At 38.0% G+C, this 20,347-nt stretch overlaps 1 protein-coding gene across 34 annotated transcripts in view; it reads left to right on the top strand.

Annotated features, from left to right (window-relative positions):
- Positions 1-20,347, top strand: part of lrrc7 (leucine rich repeat containing 7) — a 127,488-nt gene that overhangs the window by 68,530 nt on the left and 38,611 nt on the right. For 31 of the 34 annotated variants that reach the window (XR_015096417.1, XR_015096420.1, XR_015096419.1 and 28 more), the window contains 10 exons: positions 2,036-2,238; positions 6,150-6,267; positions 8,874-8,952; positions 9,191-9,280; positions 9,978-10,034; positions 12,933-12,996; positions 13,809-13,883; positions 13,966-14,110; positions 14,273-14,345; positions 14,529-14,546. Coding sequence is in view for 25 of the 34 variants with exons in the window: in XM_086088367.1 (XP_085944493.1) it covers positions 2,036-2,238; positions 6,150-6,267; positions 8,874-8,952; positions 9,191-9,280; positions 9,978-10,034; positions 12,933-12,996; positions 13,809-13,883; positions 13,966-14,110; positions 14,273-14,345; positions 14,529-14,546 (922 nt within the window). In the remaining 9 variants the exon portion in view is untranslated. The remainder of the gene's footprint in view (positions 1-2,035; positions 2,239-6,149; positions 6,268-8,873; positions 8,953-9,190; positions 9,281-9,977; positions 10,035-12,932; positions 12,997-13,808; positions 13,884-13,965; positions 14,111-14,272; positions 14,346-14,528; positions 14,547-20,347) is intronic. The other 3 variants (XM_086088369.1, XM_086088392.1, XM_086088368.1) reach the window with 1 other exon arrangement.

The following is a 20,347-nucleotide window of genomic DNA, read 5'->3' as shown; positions in this document are numbered from 1 at the left end:
ATACAAAACATAGCGGAACATTACAATCATGTTATTTAAAGTTTGAAACAATATAGATTAGCATTATTTACTAAAATTAGCTGCATAATGCTAGTTTACATGAGCGCCTCCACACTACCATCAAAATGCTAAGCTAACGAGCCCCCAGTAACTTATGTCACATTGGAACTTAAAACACAATTTAAATATCCGATTCAATAACCTAGTGCCATCCAACACTCCTCAAAATAATATACTTACAGACAGATATTTCTGGAGCCAAAATTACACTCTAGGCTTCAACACTCTGGATTAGCTGTGTAGCCGTGTAGGAGCATTGCTTGGTGTACAATACGATACGGTAGCACTCGAGGGTTAAAAATACATACAAAGGTGCAAACACCACAGGGCAGTACAACCATGTTGAATACTAGCTAAAATCATATTGCACCTTGGTTATTAATTCCTTCCAATTTGGCTATGTTTTGGATTTTTCCTGGCATACATGTATTATTTTCTAAAAGGTGAAGGTGACCATTTCCAGTGCTCTCTCAATGTTGTCCCTCCCATCCACAGCCAACAAGCATGCACCACACACAATACTACCAAGCAATGACTGTGTTTGCTAAAGTTAAGTATGTTGCTGTTGGAAGACAAGAATGGTTTGTGAAGGCCCCATTTGTTCATACACTTTTATTGCACTAATAAAACCTAAAACAGTGAAAACAGCCACAGACAGTAAAAGTGCTAAAGACAAGTAAAGACATTTTTTTGTTTTTCTTTTTAACATATGTTTGTGGACAAACTGTAAATTCTTGTTCAGCTATTTAATGTGTGCTCTGAGCATGTCTGGAAAAAGATCTATTGGTCCAGCTCTTAAAGACAAACGGTCTCATCCCAACTAATTTGTAATTTGATATGAGTGTGTTAAATGAAAAGATGAAGCTTCAGGTCTTTGAATTCTGGTCTCACACGTCATTCCCTTTTCGATTCAGCTCTCTGCCATCTGTTTTTTATTTGCAATGCGATGAACTCATCTCCACTCTTCGATCCGCATCATGCCCGGTTTTACTGTCTCCACATTAAGCAAGAAAGAGGTCACAGTGGTCATATAGTTATTTCTTCTTTCTATGGATAAAGGCTGGTCTCACACTTTAATTCAACATTGCCATTTTTCTTCTAAAATTTACAAACAACATATTTAAATGAAATTGCCTTTCCCCTCCTTAATGTTTAAGTCAAGTTATAAAATGCATTTTATTGCATGCATTAAACATGCAGTGATGTGTATTATGGAGAAGGTCAGTGTTGCAAAAGGAAGGCACGGTTGTGTGGCCTTTGTGATGGAGTTTGCAATAAATGCAAGAGTGGAAAGCAGGTAAGACTACAGGCCATTAAATGTGGATATGACTGAGGCTTTATTCTACAACAGAAGTACAGTGTTACACAGATGATCTGTATTAATAGTATGCCTTACCTCTCAAATTGTGTGACATTTTTAAAACAAATTCTGTTTTTAGGAGTGCCCGTTCAACCTGTTTTTTAAACACAGTGGAACCTCTGAAATAGAGCAAAATTTCACAGTTTCAAAACACTTCAGACACGTTGACAATGTTGCAAAATGTAATTACTGAAATAACTTGAAATTGGTAACAATAAATACAAATGTTCTGAAAAAAATAATTGCTTTATTTTTGGGGTAAAATTGTTCTTTAAACAAATGAATTAAATTGGTTTAGATAAAAAATTATAGTACCGTTAACTTGGCCTTTTGTGGTATTTGACATTAGATTTTCCATGCTGATCAATTAATGTAGGATAAAATTGGGAATTTGTGCATTTGTATTTCAAGCAGCAGTTTTGTTTTCCAATAAGGATTCCATCCAGAAATGGTTTAATCTGGAGCCATACACTAATTTATCAGTTGTGAAGCGATTAATCCAGGGTGTGCTCCAGCTGTGCACATCTGCTTCGCTATGCTCCATGATCCCAAACAGTATATAAAATGATGGAATTGACTGAATGTTCTTCTTTTGATTCTTTTTTGCTTCTATAGTACAGTGTCTGGAAATGACAACAAAAAGGAAGCTGATTGGCCGGCTGGTGCCATGCCGTTGTTTTCGTGGTGAAGAGGAAGTGATCTCAGTGTTGGACTACTCTCACTGCAGCCTGCAGCAGGTCCCCAAGGAAATATTTAGCTTTGAGAGAACTCTGGAGGAGCTCTACCTGGATGCCAACCAGATTGAGGAACTACCCAAGGTAAATCTGAATGTAAAAATGTCTGGTAGATCAGATTTCTGACCTTTAAATTCAATTTTCATCTCTACATTTTAGTTTGCAGGCTCCATCTGCTTTAATAGTTAACTCAACTAGTGTTTAGCTCATCAACTCTTAGTGGCAACCCGCACTAGCACGCTTTAGACCTTGGGCAAAACCATACCCCCCAATTTTTGCCCTGATGTAACTCGGAAGTGTATTTAAGTTAGGACAACTTAAAAATCACAGACCCATGATTTAAAAGTTGAGTACAAGACGGAGGTGCCTGGACAGCAGGACAAATGCTTTTTATTATTGATAAACATGAAGACAGGAAATGTGACTCTTGTAATGAGGTGGAATCCGTAAAATTGGAATGTAAAATATATTAGAATGAGAGTAGTACCTTAAACAGAACCATAATAAATAGAAGGGTGGTGTTAGACAGCAGATGATATACAACATTGATAGCTGATTTGAGCTCAAAAGCATTGTAAGTGAAGAGATGCTCCACAGAGAGACTTTGCTGTCTGGCCAGATATTTAAAAAACTAATTGTAAATAAAAAAAAATTGTTATAGTGTTAAAAAAAAACTCCATCAAATATTGAATTAATAAAATAGATGAATGTAAAACAAGTCTGTTACTAATGCAATAATAATTAACATCTAACATTACCAAATAAAAAACATAATAATACCTTTGACTATTTTCATTGTGTCACTTTGCATGCTGGGAATTACACCATTAACTTCCTCTTTCGTCGGAGTGTTTTACAATTTTTTACGATTGCTTAAGCATGAAATACAAAATAGGGCTCGGATTTTAAAAATACTACACGCATTTAGCACAACCATGCACATGAAATGCAGAACATCTCACATCCTGTGCAAAAATGAATCACTCTTGTCAAAACTCTAAACACATGTATATAAACCATCCTATATTTACCATATGACATACACACGTGTGATAAGGATTAAGTCTGTTTGACCCAGTTACATACTGTGATGTTTAACTTTAAAAAAAATTGAGCAGTTACTATAAGCCATGAACACAAAGAAAGTACAAATACACAATAGGGTAAATTATTCAAACACAAGATCAATGCTCCACACTATTGAAAATAGGATTCATTTGTCTTCATATAAACAAAATCAGTCAAGTTCGACAATCACAACAAAATGTGTCCCAACACTGTAAGCCCAGAAAACTAAATAAAAATACTGTACTACCAGTACAGGTTAAATTTACTGTAAAAAATATCAAATAAATAAATGAATGAATGAATGAATGACATTACAGTTTTTTTTTTTTACAATTGCTTAAGCACAAAATACAAAAAAATGGGGCTGGGGTGGATGGGGGGTGGGGTGGTCGTGGGGGGAGCGGGTGTTGTGGGCCGGTGGGGTGCCTGGCGGGCCAGCCGTGCCCCGTCCTGCTGCCTTGGGTTGGGGGCGCGGGCCGTGTTGGGGTGGGTGGCGCTCCTGGCTCCTGGGTTTGCTCTTCGGCAGGTGGCCCCTGCGGGGTCCGGGGGTTGTCTCTTGGCGCTGCCGTGGCCTGGGGGGTTGTGCTTGCTCTGTCATGGCCGGGGTCGACGGCTCCCCTCTTTAGTGGAGGTTTTCATGCATGCTAGATCCACCACACCAGCATCTATCGAAATTCAAACACAATCTGCTTCTTCCTCTGGTCGTTGAATCAGTGGAAGCTGATGTCTGTGGATCTCACTCTGCTTCATCTATCCTTCCTTCCTTTCCTCAGTCTCTCCTTTGGTCTCTTGAGGTCTCCCTAATTTGTTGGAATTTAGATGTTTCTGGGGTTGGTAAAAGACTCAGGTTGGTAACCCGGTGGGTAGTAGGTAATGTCTGGTCGGTGCTGGATTTCACTTTCCTTTCTTTTCTTTGATCCTTCCTCGGGTCTCCTGACAACCTCATGACTCGCTGGATTCTGAAGTATTCGGTTTAGGTGAACGGTATGGGATTTTTAATAGGTTTTAGGTGAACTAATGAGTACACACTCACACGCACGCACACATACACACACACATACATACGCACATGCACATACTCACGCACATACAAAATAAAAAATTGTAAAAATTAAAAAATATAAAAAGGAGAGAGCAATGATGATGACATGTCGAATCGGTAAAATTACCGAATGAACAATACTGAGCTCTCTCAGAAAAAGAGAAGAAGACAAAAAAAAGAAAATATGTCTCCCTCCTCCAACATAGGTGAGGATGCTTATCAGGTTCTCCAGAGCTGGCTGAAGAATTGATCATTTGAATCACCTGTGTTGGAGGAGGGAGACATCTAAAACGCGCATGTTGCCCTACCCCTGGCCTAGTTAGATCTGACCAGCAAATTTAATCAACATCGGAGGAAATATTCTCGTTGGATTTTTTTGTTTTGTTTTGTTGGAAGTCCTCCCTCAGCATCAATTCGTGGTTGATGACATTATCAAATAGCGTTGCACAAATTTTATTTGACAAATTTCAGTTCTTCCTCAACCTCTACCTCCTGCTCATCCTCAATGGATTCCGCCTCTCACCCTCTCTTTTCTTCCTCTGATTTATTCCTTTTTGGTTGAAATCAGGTGAACTTAGCTGCTGCATTTTTGTAGTGTTCACACCTGATTGGTTTGTCTTCAATAAAGCAATCATGTGTTGAAACAGCTAATGTGCGTGAGTTTAATTAACTGGCTCATGTGTGTAGTGATTTATCAGTTAGCGCTTTGGAATTGCAAGGAAGTGGCATAATGACATACCTCTGTGTCTAATGTATAAAAGTGCATTCAGTGTTTCTCAAATCATTGTGTGTGTTGTTCTGAAAAAAGTGTGAGGCTGAAAATCTGGTCCAATGTTTTGCTCCTTCAGTGTCAGGTGTTGATAATTATGGAATTCTTTTGTTTTTAGTGTTTATGCAATAAATGTAAAACTGTAAGCATATTTTGTGTGCACAAACGCGTGGATTTTTATTTTTGCAAGATTTCATAATAATATTTTGTGCAAGATTATTCTTTCATCTATTTTTCTCCATGTGCTCATTTATACCCACAGCAGATAGACAACTGCTTTTAAGCTGCGTGCAGAGTGGCTGACATCTCTAAACAGGAGTCTCGCAACGGGTCCGCCCAGTGGCGCTCCTGTCATTAGGTGGATTAGGCGGATGCTAGGGGCACCTGCGAGCAGAAAGGGCGCCATGGAGGGGAGAATTTTTTTTTTGATCCCCAAAAGCTGTTCCGTTTTTGCTAGGTTACATAAGAATTTGTGTTGCACTTAAGGTTCCTAAGTTCCTGGAGGCCTTCATAATCCTTAAACAAAAGTCATTTTGGATGACCGGGGCCTCATTTATCAAGCGTGTGTAAGCGTGAGTAAAGTGTGCATACAAACATTCCCACACAAAGTATGTGATTTATCAATTTGCACTTGTTCATGAGGACTTGCATACATTTACATACAGCTCTGACCCTGCATACAGATAAAAACATTGTAATTTTGATTGCGCAATCACACAACAAATTCAGCTACGTGAACAGGAAATTATTTCATCCATTGAACTAATTCTGCGATCTACATGGGCTGGACGAATTCATTAATTCCACACCGTGGAAACATTTTAACATCCGAGCATTTCTGATATTTTCACAATGCAACACAATGCAAATGCTTTCTTTACACGGTGACAACAAACAGTGTATTGCTCAGAATTGCCCATCGCTCTGTGGATGCGTACCTCCAATCAGAAGCTGGAGCGGGCTGAATGCATGTATACAGTAGTGACATCACATGGCCCAAGCTTGCAGTCCGGGTATCCACTTGCTTGTCCTCCTCCAGTTAATTATTATTATATTAGTTAATCTTGGGAATTTTACCAAATGTCATAATGCTTGTTATTCTCCCTGTTTCTATAGCAACTCTTCAGCTGCCAGGCCTTAAAGAAGCTGAGCATGCCTGATAACGACCTCTCCAATCTTCCAACCACAATTGCCAGCCTGGTTAACCTCAAAGAGCTTGACATCAGTAAAAATGGTAATAACTAAATAAACAAACAAACACTGGAATGGATGATTTGCAGTAAGTTCTTAATAGGCCTTTTTTCACAATAAAACGGAAACACATAATTACCGAGGATTTCAACTTCCAGTACTTTAGCGCTAGAAGCAAGATTGATCGTAAAATATATTGTTCAAGCATTTGCCCAAAATCACATTTGCCGATGTGGAAACTAGCATTGTACAAGAAAATTCCATCACGAAAAAAAAGAAGATGAAGAAGCAATCACCACAATATTTTGGATTGTATTGACATTCAGCCTTCCTCCCCATAGACGCTCATTATAAAAAGTTTAACGTGGCTTAATGTTAGAAAACTACAACCATTCACCACCAAAATTCACATGCACATCTCTTCTTATGCCCACATACATTTTTGAAAATATCAATATGATCGGCTCAATAGGATTTTATGGACATTGAGCGTTTTCCTCACCCCTTCAGACCCACATTTTTTCTGCTAGGCAAATTTTTTCTTTCTTTCATTTATTTTTTTACATTTATTTTTACTGATTTTGATTCTTCTCACATAAGAGCAACATGGTTTTTTTTGGGGGGGGGGGGGGGGTATCTCATGTTTTCATTTGCTATAGTGGACTCCAGGATAGTATGGCTGTAACGTGTTGTAAACTTACCAAGCTTATATGTAACATTTTTAACATGAACATCATGCAATTCAGCTTGTGATTGTAATTGGTTAGCTCGGATCCAATCAGGAACCAGAAGTGTTGACATCATCCAAATTATGCGTTTTTACAGGTTTTACTGGCAATCATCTATGGGTCTGAAGGGATTAAGGGACATGACAAACTGAGTGCACACCTATAAAGCAAGACAGTATATGTCTATAAAATCCAAAAAATCTTCACAGATTGATATGGAAGAGAGATGTGCATGTGAATTTTGATAACGATTGGTTGCAGCTTTCTGACATTAAGCTACGTATATATATATATATATATATATATATATATATATATATATATATATATATATATATATATATTATTATTATTACATTTTTCACAGTGCCTCGCAAGGTACAAAGGTAACTGCAAACTCTGTTGGCCTAATTCAAATTCAGTTTTGTCTGTTTTGAATGGCGGATAATGATGATGATGATAATGGTAATGTATGATGTGTGGTTGTGTATGTGTGTCATAATCCCAGTATCAAATGTACTAAATGACCACGTTTTTGGTGAGGGCTCATTTGCTTGCGGCATCGATGAAACACAGATCCCCTCGTAGGAGGCGGTATAAAGTTGTACAAAGGAAAATGGCGTGGAACAACCTTTGGGTTTCAGGCGTATGACACTTTAGCCCCAACGCGAATTCCTCGGAGGGGAAGTGCCTGTTGCATACGTGTGTGCTGCCCATTCCTGATAATAAAATGTGGTCCTTCCTCCCGCCAAATCACTTGAATTCACTTCTGATTTAGTTCCGTGTCGGAGGCAAATGAATTAAATAAATGGTAAGGCTGCTTTAATAAAGTTTAAAACACACAAAGAGCATCCCGGTACGATACTTATTTTTAGCCTGCACCATTTTTAAAGTCGCCGCACGCCACATCGGAAGTCGTGATCCACAGCGAGTACGTGTTTATGGCCAAAAAATGCGGAAGTGTGAAAACGGTCTATTACAGTGAAGGCACACTGGCTTGTATTAAAGTCCCTGTAAGGTGAAAATACAGTCCCCCAAGCACAATGCTTATTTGAAAACAGGATTATATAATAATGTTTTTATTAGTGCTTAGAGATACAATAAAGTTTAGTTTACTATGGAGCAGTAAAGCTTGATATGACTTGTGTTTTTACAATCGGTGTGTGTACATGAAATCACTTGTGACAAATATGTTAATAACGGGTAAACTTGACAAAGAACACCAACACAATTTGCAAAGAAGAAACACAGACCTCTTTGAATACTCCTTCTAAATGTTTTTTTTAAGTATTTTTTTTCCCATCGCATTTTATTCTTACATTCCAAGTTGGCAATCCTCTACTGTCCACAAAAGTGTTTTAAATTCCAATCAATGCTCCAATGAAAGGGTATCGGTAAAATGGCCAGTGTGGTTAACAAATATAAGGACCCTTTGGAATTTAACACAAAATTGTTTATCATACTGAACCTGCTTAGAGGAAATTGTGGCTTTTATTTTTATTAAATTGTATTTATTTTATCATTTTTATTTTACCACAATGACTTTAAAAAAATCTAATTCTACACTGCTGGAGCAGCCCAAGTGCAAAAAAGACAATTAGTTTTTTCTTGAGCTTTATAGATCTTGGTCATCTCTAGTGCCATAACAATCTCATTAAGAAGACAGAGGAATTGGAAAGGAAAGGCTGGGGAAATAACATCAGTATTTAGATTTTTCTCATAGATCCACAGTAATTAAAAACTGCACAATTAAACCTCATAATCACAGTAATTTTACAGCTTTCAAACAATCTCATTTTAGAGTGGATAAAAGCTTCTTATCTTACTCTCCTACACAACAAAACATGGAACTATCTGAATCATGCATAACCACACAGTTCTCTTTCTGTCTGCTTTTCCTCCCTCTTACCTTTTCCAACAGGTATCCAAGAGTTTCCAGATAATATTAAATGCTGTAAAGGCTTGTCAGTGGTTGAGGCCAGTGTTAACCCCATCACCAAGTAAGACATCATCAGACATCTTGGAACAAATAATTTACTGTCACATTTAGCCTATTTGTTTGAAATCAGTAAACAACAATGTGCAGCATTACAACTTTGCACTGAAAAATGCGATATAGCGTTAAATCTATTAAATAATTCATATGAATTGAAATATTGATTAAAAACTACAGCCATAGTGTCATTTTCTCTACTTCTACTGTATATGCAGTGCTCACACTTACTTCTTGCCTTCCAGGCTCCCAGATGGTTTTACGCAGCTCCTGAATTTGACTCAACTCTTCTTAAACGATGCCTTCCTGGAGTACTTGCCAGCTAACTTTGGCAGGTAATTCCATGCATGGTTTCAGCGTGGTGGGTCTTGAGTGGCGGCCTTATTGGAAGGTATTTTTTTCAGTGTTTTTGGAATGATGCATCGGCTTGAAATGACCGAGACTTACAGTAGACACTTTGGAAGTTAACATACTATGTTTATTCTAGTCATGTATGAATTTTGGGCATGTCTATTTGTAGTTCTTGGCTCACCTCTCAAGTCAATGTTCTGCACTTCATATCTTGGCTCACACCTTTTTTTGTGGAGTTTGCAAGTTTGCCTGTGCTGTGTAGGTTTACTCTGGGTACTCTGCTTTCTTCCCACAGTGCAAAATGGTAATACTTTATGCTAACTGGATATTCTTAATTGGCCAGAGGTATAATGTGAGTGTGAATGGTTGTTTTCCATATTATTTGTATGTTCCCTTTGATTTACTCCGGTGTGATCCAATTCAAAATGAGTTTGAGTAAATACAAATGTATAATGGGATTTTTAATTTCTCATGTATATAATTTTGGATGCCGTTTCAATTTGAAAAAGTGGATCCTTCTTTTAAGTGGGTATGTTGCAATATTATGTACACTGTATTAGTCCTAGGCATGAATGTTTTGCCTTATATTTTTGTTAGGCTGAATTAAATGAGGCCTGTTTGTTCTGCTTGTCAATGAATGAAGGAAATAAAGATTTGGCTTTTCATGTTTGTTTTTGGTAGACTCTCCAAACTTCGGATCCTTGAGCTGAGAGAGAACCACCTGAAAACCATGCCAAAGTAAGACTCCCGGCACTATTTTCCTGGACTGGCGCACGTGAACTCGGCGAAAAAACGGGCACATCTCAATTTCCGTGCTGGGGCAAGTGTTAGTCTAGTGCATGGGTGTCAAACATACGGCCCACAAGCCAGATCAGGCCCACAAAGGGGTTTAATCTGGCCAGCGAGATGATCTTGTAAAGTATTTTTTTTTTAATAATGTGGGCCCAATTAATCAGATGGCTAAAATCAAAACATATAAATTGGTGATTACACAAGCAATTCTCAAATGAGCAGTGCAACTTGTACACGGAAGAATTGACTTGGATGTCATTATTTTACACACAACTTAAAATTACGGTTTGCTGAAAAAAAAAAAAATTAAAACATAGACCAACATAAATCAAACATAAACATGCTGGATATGACACACATTCAGCTACTGGTAACACAAAAACATATTCCATTGATTAACGTCCTATAAATTCATCAACTGTGCCACCCAATGCATTCTGGGAACGACATACCGGTGTATATATATATATATATATATATATATATATATGCAAAAGAGGTAGATATAACACACCCGTAACTCATACGGGCAAAATGTTGCTATATTTATTTGCATTTGAGTTATTTTTTGAACAATATATTTACAGACAAGCCCCGCTATTTAGGGCTGGTTGGCAAATAGCAAAAATCTGTGTATAACTGACGCCGGTTCAGCCCCCTTGGTAATATATTTTGCTTCATGTGGCCCCTGAGCTAATATGAGTTTGACACCCTTGGTCTCGTGTGTGTGTGAATTGGGTAGACAATATGCCTCCCTGTGCGTTCCAGTGTGCCGAGCTGCCGCACCGATCAGTGTACCGACAATTTGGTCACAAAAAGTAGACTAAATTCTAGACTACCTGAAAAAGAGTTCTAGTTTGGTAATCTAATATTATTTGGGTGGATTTGATGGAGGCGCTGGGAGACAGATTAGGATGTGTGTGGTAGATGTCATATTTCATTCATAAATACGGCAACAGCGTGGGACAATCCCTCTTAATCGTTGTAGGCATCAATTCATTGAGTATTATCATAATAATTTTTAAATTGTTTTAATAGACTGCAAACGTCACAGCTGGTGGATGGCTGAGTGGGGTGGGGGGGGGGTCACATATGGTTGCATGATCGAGGTGTGCAAACTGTCTCTTCACGTCACATGCTTGGCTGACTACATCATGCAAGAGGAGGATCTTGCATGTGCTCGTCAATCTCATCCCTCCCAACCCAGCTAGTCAATTTGAGTCAAACACGGCACGCTGCGGACCGCCTTGAGTTCAACGCAAATTACTCAAGGCCACTATGATTGGCCGAGAGTCTTGGGCTGGGAACAAAATTGGGCCCTCAATGTGTGTTTGTGCCTGTAATGTAGTTTGCTTTAGATTAGTTATTTATTGCTCCAGACTAGGGCTGGGCAATATATTGAAAAATTATTGATATTGCGATATTGGTCCATACAATATGCATGTCGCAAAGACATGCAATAAGTTTCATATGGGATTGTATAGTTTTATCTGAATTGTACCAGTCAGATGCAAACTTAAATGTGCATCACCATCCAATAGTTGAACATTATCTAAGGTAATTACAATTAATTAACTAAGAATATATTGAGCTTGCTTATTTTGCCACTTGAATTTTTTTTTTATTCTTTCATTAGATAATAAAAATGTTATTTCTTTAGGTACATGTTAAATATTGCAATAATATAGATATCGTAATATTCAACAACTATATCGCATATCACATTTTTTTCCAATATCGTGCAGCCTGAGTTTGCTGTGGAATAAAGTTACTTGCATACCTGACAGGTGTTTTTGAATATTGGTGAAGCCATTTCTAAAATAACATGTTTAAAAGCCTAATGTATAACAATTTGCAGATTTTTTTTATTGTGGCCATATTTTCACAATGGCCACATGTGATAACAATCCCTGTTACTGCAAGTACTTGTACTGAATCTTGTGTACCAATCTGTTATTACATTCCTATTTAGTTTGTAATTATCCAATGTAAATTAATTAGGTCTAAATTAGTTGCAAATGTATCTTTGTTCATCTATTTATGTCAGCATAGTGACAGGAAAAACAGTCAAATGCTCTTCCATGGCTCAAACGTATACAATGTACCTGTGTATCCACCTGCTTCCATTTGTAGAACAGAGAACACAGATTGACTAAAAACACTTTTGTCTGAGTGGGATAATCTTATTGCATTGCCAGTAAACCGATGTGCAGTTGTTCTTAAGTTGATAAACACCCTAAGCAGGATAGACGTATCATCTTATACATTAGACAAGCTTCTACATATTCAATCATGTTTTCCCAAACCAACAAGTTACATTTATTAAATATAGAGCAATGATGAAAAAGTACAGATTTTTTTCGTTGAGTATTTTCAGTGTTTGTTTATACAGAAACTGTAATGATTTTAGAGTGATGGCGCTAGACTGCGACCAGTTTGTTAAACACAAAGTCATATGGGAAATAATCATAGAGTGCATGTACAGTACATCTCAGCTGCCTCTGTTGACATACTGTATAATCTCCAATAGATTTTAAATATTTCATTTGATTACAGACCGTTTTGACATGAGTCTGTAAAACTGTTTAGAAAGTTCAGAAATTCTACTCGCATTCATCTATTGTCAGATTAGCATACTTATTTTACTAAAACATCTCTCTATAATGCCATTAATTTGTCATATTGATGACCAGGTTAAGTGTTGGGATAACATATTTAATAATAACCATTTAAATTTAAATGAAGGAGGACTACTTGAATGTAACCATGGAAACACAGAATTTACTTCAACTCAAAGATTCAAGCTTTGTTGTGATAGTAGGTGACTGACTCCCCTCATTACAGGTCTATTCATCGACTGACACAGTTGGAGAGGTTGGACCTGGGTAGCAATGAATTCTCTGAAGTGGTGAGAATGTTTGCTGTTCTATATAGTGGGTTATGTTCATCTAAAATATACATGTCAAAAACGTAATGCTCTTTGGCCAGTTAAATTGTCTGTAATTTGAGAAAAAAACAGGATGGGAAAGAGAATCACAAACGCATTTGACAAGTCCCATTCGAGGGGCAGCCTCTGTAACGTTCTCATTTCAAAAGCCATTTCAGCATAATCACCTTTCTAAAATAATGGCCCGTGTCATTTTTTTTATTGTTCTTCAGAAAACACAAAAAAACTTTTATCAAATAGTGACTAATTATATTTATGAATAATTTTATTCTGAGATGTTTTTATATATATATATATATATATATATATATATATATATATATATATTTTTTTTTTTTTTGTTATGACTTATGAGGCATGAGTTCAGATGTACCTTGAAATGGTACCCGTCATGAAAACCATGAGGGGGCTGAGGAAGAGCAAACTGAATGGGAGTTGACAGGATGTGACATCAGGGTCAGACAGGAAGTTCACCGCATGGTTTGCCGGCAAGAGTCTCGACTGCTAATTTATGTTCACCACGTTCAACAGCCACAATTGTCTTGATGATAACAAGTGTATTCTCTTCTTTATGATTGTGTAATTTAAATCGAAGTAATACAATCTTTGTAAATTGAGTTTTCAGATAGTTTTTATAGATTTAGATTGTGTACCTAATGAAGTGTCCAGTGAATGCAAATTGTTGCAGTAATGAAAACTGTCTCTGGAAGTTTCTGATCATAAATGTTTTGTTCATTTCTATTTTGTTAACATGCGGTCTTTTTGCATATTAGCCGGAAGTGTTGGAGCAGATCCACAACCTAAAGGAGCTGTGGATGGATAATAACTCTCTACAGTCCATACCAGGGGTAAGGACACTATATGGTCTTTTGTATTTTTATAGATGTAGTTTATCTATGATGTGTCTTCCTTATCTCTCTGACTCTGCAGTCACTAGGAAAACTTCGCCAGCTGCGCTACTTAGACTTAGCAAAGAATCGTATTGAGAATTTGGACACGGATGTTTCAGGTTGTGAGGCCTTAGAGGATCTTTTGCTTTCCTCCAACATGCTTCAGCACCTCCCTGACTCTATAGGTGGGTCCTCACAAACACACATTTTATATATAGCTAGGCACCAGTTTCATACAAACGGAATCAGTAGTTTTGAGTGTAATACTGCGTCAAAAGTTGTGATATGAACCTGTAAATAAGGTTACTTTGCATTTAACTACAGATATGCATTTTCCGGTCCAACAGGAATGTTAAAGAAGCTGACAACACTGAAAGTGGATGACAACCAGCTGACCTCACTGCCGGGATCCATCGGGAGGTAAGAAAGCCTCATTAGCATGCAAGTCATAAAGGTCAAGTAGAGCCATGTGGATCAGAGTTTTTTTCTGCTAGTTCATCACTTGGTGTTATTCTGTGGAGGGTTGTTTACTACTCTGTTATTGTGCTGGCTGATGATTTGGGGGGATTCTGTGTGTTGCTTGCTGCGTTGCTGTGGCATAAGTGCGAAGCCCAAGCAAGGGTGAGTAACTTTAGCACCTAGTTTGTTGCTCCAGGGGTGTGTTCAGAAACAACAGTGAGCTGTTCAGTTGTGTCACAGATACAAAAAAAATGCAAACTAAACTTTATTTTGTTCTTAGTACACAAATGTTTCCTCATGATTTCCTTCTTGAACTTTAAATCTGGCTTAGACGGCTACTGAAGATAATGACCTGAAGCTCAAAGATGCATGCAAAACCATTTAAAAAAAACTAAATTGATACCAATACACAAATGAGGAGATATTTTAAATTCAATCCAATCAGACATAGAATAAAGTTTCTTTGCATGTGATGGATCAGAACACAACACATTGGACCCCATTGCAAACCAATAGAATTGAACATTTTGTTGCAGCACTGATATTGCATTTCTTTTTGCAGTTAAATAACTTTTCATTGTAGCATAATGATTTAGCCGCTGTGTGACAGAGATAAATTGTAATGGATTAATTACGTTAACATATTTTCATTTTTCACTTTTTGCAGTGCTTTGTATCTGAATGCTCTGAAAACAAAGTGTCTTTCTGAACGAGTCCCTGGATTTAACTCCAATAAGTAGACCACTATTTCCCCTCTGATGATACCTTAAGTACCTATAACTTAGCCCTCCTTCAGTAATGACTTCCTTTAAATGTTTTACCTTTAATGAATGTAACATTGTCTTGAAAAACATATTTTCACCTCCTATCTCACATCATGAATAATACAAAAGAAGATTGTAATTATTTTTCTATAATATTACATTCAAAATAATGACATTTTTGTTGTACAATGCATGGAATGTGTATGCCCTCTACCCTTGCAGTAGCAGCAGTACCAACCTACTATTTTATTATTTTTACGATTATCAAGATATGCACTTACTTAAGCCAAAGATAAATACCATGTAACCTCTAAGGTTAAACAAAGGTGTTGCCCGGGATGCTATTAAATCTGTAAATCATCTGGTCGGTTCGTCAGCTAGAGGTTGAACGACTAAAGACTTATTGCAGTCAACTATGATGAAAATGAAGTCAAAGTTGATTCATCGATGCTATCATTCATATTTTTTCAGCACAGTATAGCTGTCCCCAACCTTTTTTGTACCACAGGCAGGGTTTGGACTGTAGAGTAAATATACAAGTTGTTTATCTGAATATACAATACAGGCCAAAAGTTTGGACACACCTTCTCATGCAATGCATTTTCTTTATTTTCATGACATTGTAGATTCTCACTAAAAGCATCAAAACTATAGATGAACACGTGGAGATATGTATTTAAAAAAAAAAAAGCGAAATAATTGAAAACATGTTTTATATTCTAGTTTCTTCAAAATAGCCACTCTTTACTCTGATCATTTTGTTGAAAACTCTTGGCATTCCCTAGATGAGCTTCAAGAGTAGTCACCTGAAATGGTTTTCCAAGAGTATTAATCAGAGCAAAGGGTGACCATTTTGAAGAAACTAGAATCTAAAACATATTTTCAGTTATTTCACCTTTTTTTGTTAAGTGCATAAACTCCACATGTGTTTATTCTTAGTTTTGATGCCATCAGTTAGAATATATAATGTAAATAGTCATGAAAATAAAGCAAACAAATTGAATGAGATGTGCGTGTGTCCAAACTTTTGGCCTGTACTGTAGTTCTTCGAGAAGACGTGGATGGAGGAGTTATTCGTTAGGAGTTCAAGTGAGACTGCAGAAATGGGCGGCATTATGACGTGCAACATTAGCCGTCTTCTCACCACTGTCCAATTTTTTGATAAGACTGACAAGACAACTGTAATAGCCTAAGCTAGCAGCCTAACCGCTATTCTCATCCACAAGCATCTTATTTCCATGCCGTCTAACCCACGCAGATATATGAAGACTGTGTTGCCTTGCTGACCAGACATTTGTTTACTACAGAGTGTTATAGCGACGGCAGCAGAGGGACAAGTCGAAATTGAGTCATCTTTAAAATGTCCGACTGGAAGACGAGAGGCCAAAATCATGATTAGCTATTAGTCGACTTCAAGCTTTAACAGTCGACGTGGAGTCGTAAAAAAAGGAAGAAGAAAAAAAAGTAGACTTGTCGGTTCAATCCCTACTGACGCTAAATGTTACATAAGTGTTAAAATCAAAAGGTTAACCTACCTACTCTTCAAGTAACTTCTGGAGCTCTATATTTGTAAACAGTGCATGTGTGCTTAAAAAATGCTGCATCTTGATTTCCGCGCCATGCAGTGCAAGCCTCGTTAAGAGTGTTTGGGAATTTGTCAGACCACACTGCGCCATGCTTGGCGTTCCTGTGGGCTGAGGGTGTTTTCTTGTACATGCCCCTGGTGCACCTAACAATGTAAGCTCCATGGACGTGTACGGTGTCATCGTATTTCATTCATATGACAAGAGCGTAAATAGAAACTTCTGAATCATTGCAGAAACCAATTCATTGAACAGATTTTTTATTTTTTATTATCATCTTTATTGTTTTTTTTTTTTTTTAAATCATGCCCCCTTGGTCTTGGCACAGCTATTGTTGTTGTTGGTGGGGGGGCACACAAAGATACGATTTAGTTGGAAGGCAGTCTTCAAGCAACCACGTCAATCAGTGATCTGTGATGAGCCCGACCATCATCCGCCCGTGGAGCCCCGTTTAACTGCATTGCGTACTTCGATCCCATGCATTGACTCCAGCGAGTCAGTTTCTGCTTCGACCGTGTAGAATATGCCTCTCACGCGCTAAATTTAAAGGGAATGAGAAAATCCGCTTCCATCGGCCACAATGCTAATCAGCTGTGTTCACGGCCACAACGGCGTACATCCCCAACTGTCTACAAAACTACAAAGAGAAAGGAAACTCCGCCCATACGCACAGTTAAACTATGCTTTGCGCTACTCGCGCCGGAAACAAATATCTTTTGGATATGTGTTGGGAAAAAGCCAGGGAAATCTAATAAAAAACATGCACAGAGTTAATCCATTGATGTTCTCTGAACTAAGGTATTTCTCTGTAACTTGTTAACGCTACTAATGTCATGTGACGTCATGCATGCAATTCTCTCTTTTGGCATAAGTGTTGAAAACACACCAATAAAAGCCAAAACACAAACAAAACAAATTAGTACTCTGACAATTGCTAAAATGAAGTTTTGCAAGGTAGGCATAAGTCTTGCCTGATCTGATTCCTTGCATAATAATGGTTTAAATTCTGACGTTACATGCAACTTCAGAGGAGCTTTGCTTCTGAAACATTTCGGTTCAAATCTAAATTGTACTAATTTAGGGCCATTAACTTTAGTAGATCCACTGTACTGTGGCTTGACCAAACTGTGAGTACTACATGTTAACGTTTATTAACAGTCACTTTACAGAGGCTCACGTACAGCATAAATAAACGTAGTTTCAACACATAATTAATGGCTTCTAAATTGGAAAACAGCTAGATCAAGCAGCTACCTACTTGTGCCTCAAAATTACTTTGGATACTGCATGTGCATGCATGTATGTGATAAATAGTGAAGTTAGTCAGCTTTATTTCCAACATAAACGTCCATTTTGCTTACCCTGACTCATTTTATATTGTTTGTTCTTTCAAAAAGAACATCATGTACTGTATGCTCATTTTGTTTATGCTCTCCGCTTGAGGAGATATGCATTAGTGACTAAACACAACTCTTCTTAATGAGCTGTTGTAGCACCTATAGAACCATGCCGCAGTAGGGGAAAACATTGCAGGGCCTTCTTGCTTCAATGTGACACCTGGCACTGCTTTAAGGATCTCTGTGCTAGTAAGATATCTAAATAAAGGATAAGAAACTCCCCTCATCTCTCCTCTCCTCCGACCGTATGGTGGCCCAGATGGTCCAGGCTGGTGGGAAAAACAATGGCAGACTCTTGCAATGTTAATAATAACAGTACATGAAAGTAAAATTGTTGGCTCATTAGCATTAGTCTGCTGTGAGCCAGGCCAGTGATGGTCAAAGGCAAGGGGGTCAAAGGGCCTTGTTAAGGCCCAAGGATATTATTGTGAACACGTTTAGCTTCACTTTGACACACACAGAGCCACCCTTGACTAAATTGGAGCCCTAAGCTAAATTTTATTTGGAGGCCCCTCCACCCCAATTCTTCTCATCCCAAAATGTATCATAGATGCAAAATGACCATACCACAACATGCCATTTGCCAACTTTTATTACCGTTTTTCCTTGATTGTTTACGCAAGTTTTATGAAAGCATAGTTCATATTCTCAAAACTCTACACACAAATCCAGAAAACACACACGATGGGCAAAACCCTTAATTTCTCCTGCAAAAGGATACTTTACATTCAAAATAATGTAATTTCTTCTCAAAATACAATTTTGTTGTCAAATGTCACACACAAACCAGCATAAGAATAGACACTTATATGAACCAGCTAAACACTAATGTGCACATTGTAACACACTTGACCCCAAACTCTATGATGAATGGAAAACACATTTCTTCATTCATAATAATGGACTTAGGCCTTTTTTGTTCGTTGTCACTCTTAGTGTTGAATGTTTTAAAATAATGTTTTCATACTCAGAACACAAATACGTGGCAACAAAAATTCCCCTACAGCAACAGATACACATACACTACATCCCAACAAACACAAAGTTGCACATGCAAAAAAAATACTATATAGTTACAACAAAAACACACACACACACACACACACACACACAAAACACACCCCAAAAGAAAACTATGCTGCATCCTGTCTTCTGTTTCGTTCTGGCCACAGCACCTCATCCATATCACAGGCAATATTTTCCCTGGCAAAGCAGCGGAGAAAATATCCATGAAATAGCCATGAAAAGCATCACCTGATATATCTCCACATGCATCTTCCATGATCTTAGAGGAGTGGCCCTATACCTTCCATCTCCAGGCAGAAAAAAATTATTCGACAGGAAGTTTGTGGCCTGCCTTGACCTTGTCCTCGTCCGTGTCGTCCTCGTCCGCGTCGTCCTCGTCCGCGTCATCCTCGTCCGCGTCATCCTCATCCTCATCCTCCTCTTACTCGCATTCTCACGCTCATGCCTCTGGCTCTGGCTCTGGCTCTGGCTCTGGCTCTGGCTCTGGCTCTGGCTCTGGCTCTGGCTCTGGCTCTGGCTCTGGCTCTGGCTCTGGCTCTGGCTCTGGCTCTGTTTCCAATGTAGTCCTCCATTTCTCCAACCCAGATCACTCACCTGTTGCCCTTTTATGCTGAAACTCTGATTGCTAATTGTAAAACTGTGGTCAGGTGTTAAAACCATGTGATGACTCAGTGAATATAGCAAGGCAAGTAAAGTTCAGAATTTTGACTGGCAGTATGTTCTTTGTGAAAACAAGTGTTTTTCTTCATGAAAAGTTATGCTTAATGCAGAGAATTGTGTGTAGTGTTTTGAAAAAGGTGTGTTTAAGAACGTCGAACTGAGTCTAAAGAAGGAATTGTGTTTATGGTTCAGGAGAACTGGTTAAGGGATTTGGTACATGAGTTACATGTTGCGGTTGTCTCATCTTGTCTCAGGTACCAGAAATTGTGTGTTAACAATCGAGAAAAACTGCAACAGTAGTCAGTTAACACTAATATGCAATAATAATAATAATAATAACAATCTCATTTACAAACAAATCTAAAGTGAACATGCAAGTGTGCCTTGTACCGTGTTCCTTGTTGGATCTTCATCTTTTTTGGGCTCTCTGAATAAACAAAAGGACTGTCAGAGCAAAGCAGTACATGCTCGGAGCATATTTCCGAACGCATCCCTAATGTATAGCAGGTTTGAGCCACAAAGTCTTATTCCAA

Source organism: Leptonotus elevatus, chromosome 11 (assembly GCF_054856555.1).
Source record: "Leptonotus elevatus isolate MCC_2025b chromosome 11, RoL_Lele_1.0, whole genome shotgun sequence".
NCBI lineage: Eukaryota > Metazoa > Chordata > Actinopteri > Syngnathiformes > Syngnathidae > Leptonotus > Leptonotus elevatus.
This window is presented reverse-complemented; position numbering and strand designations above follow the sequence as displayed.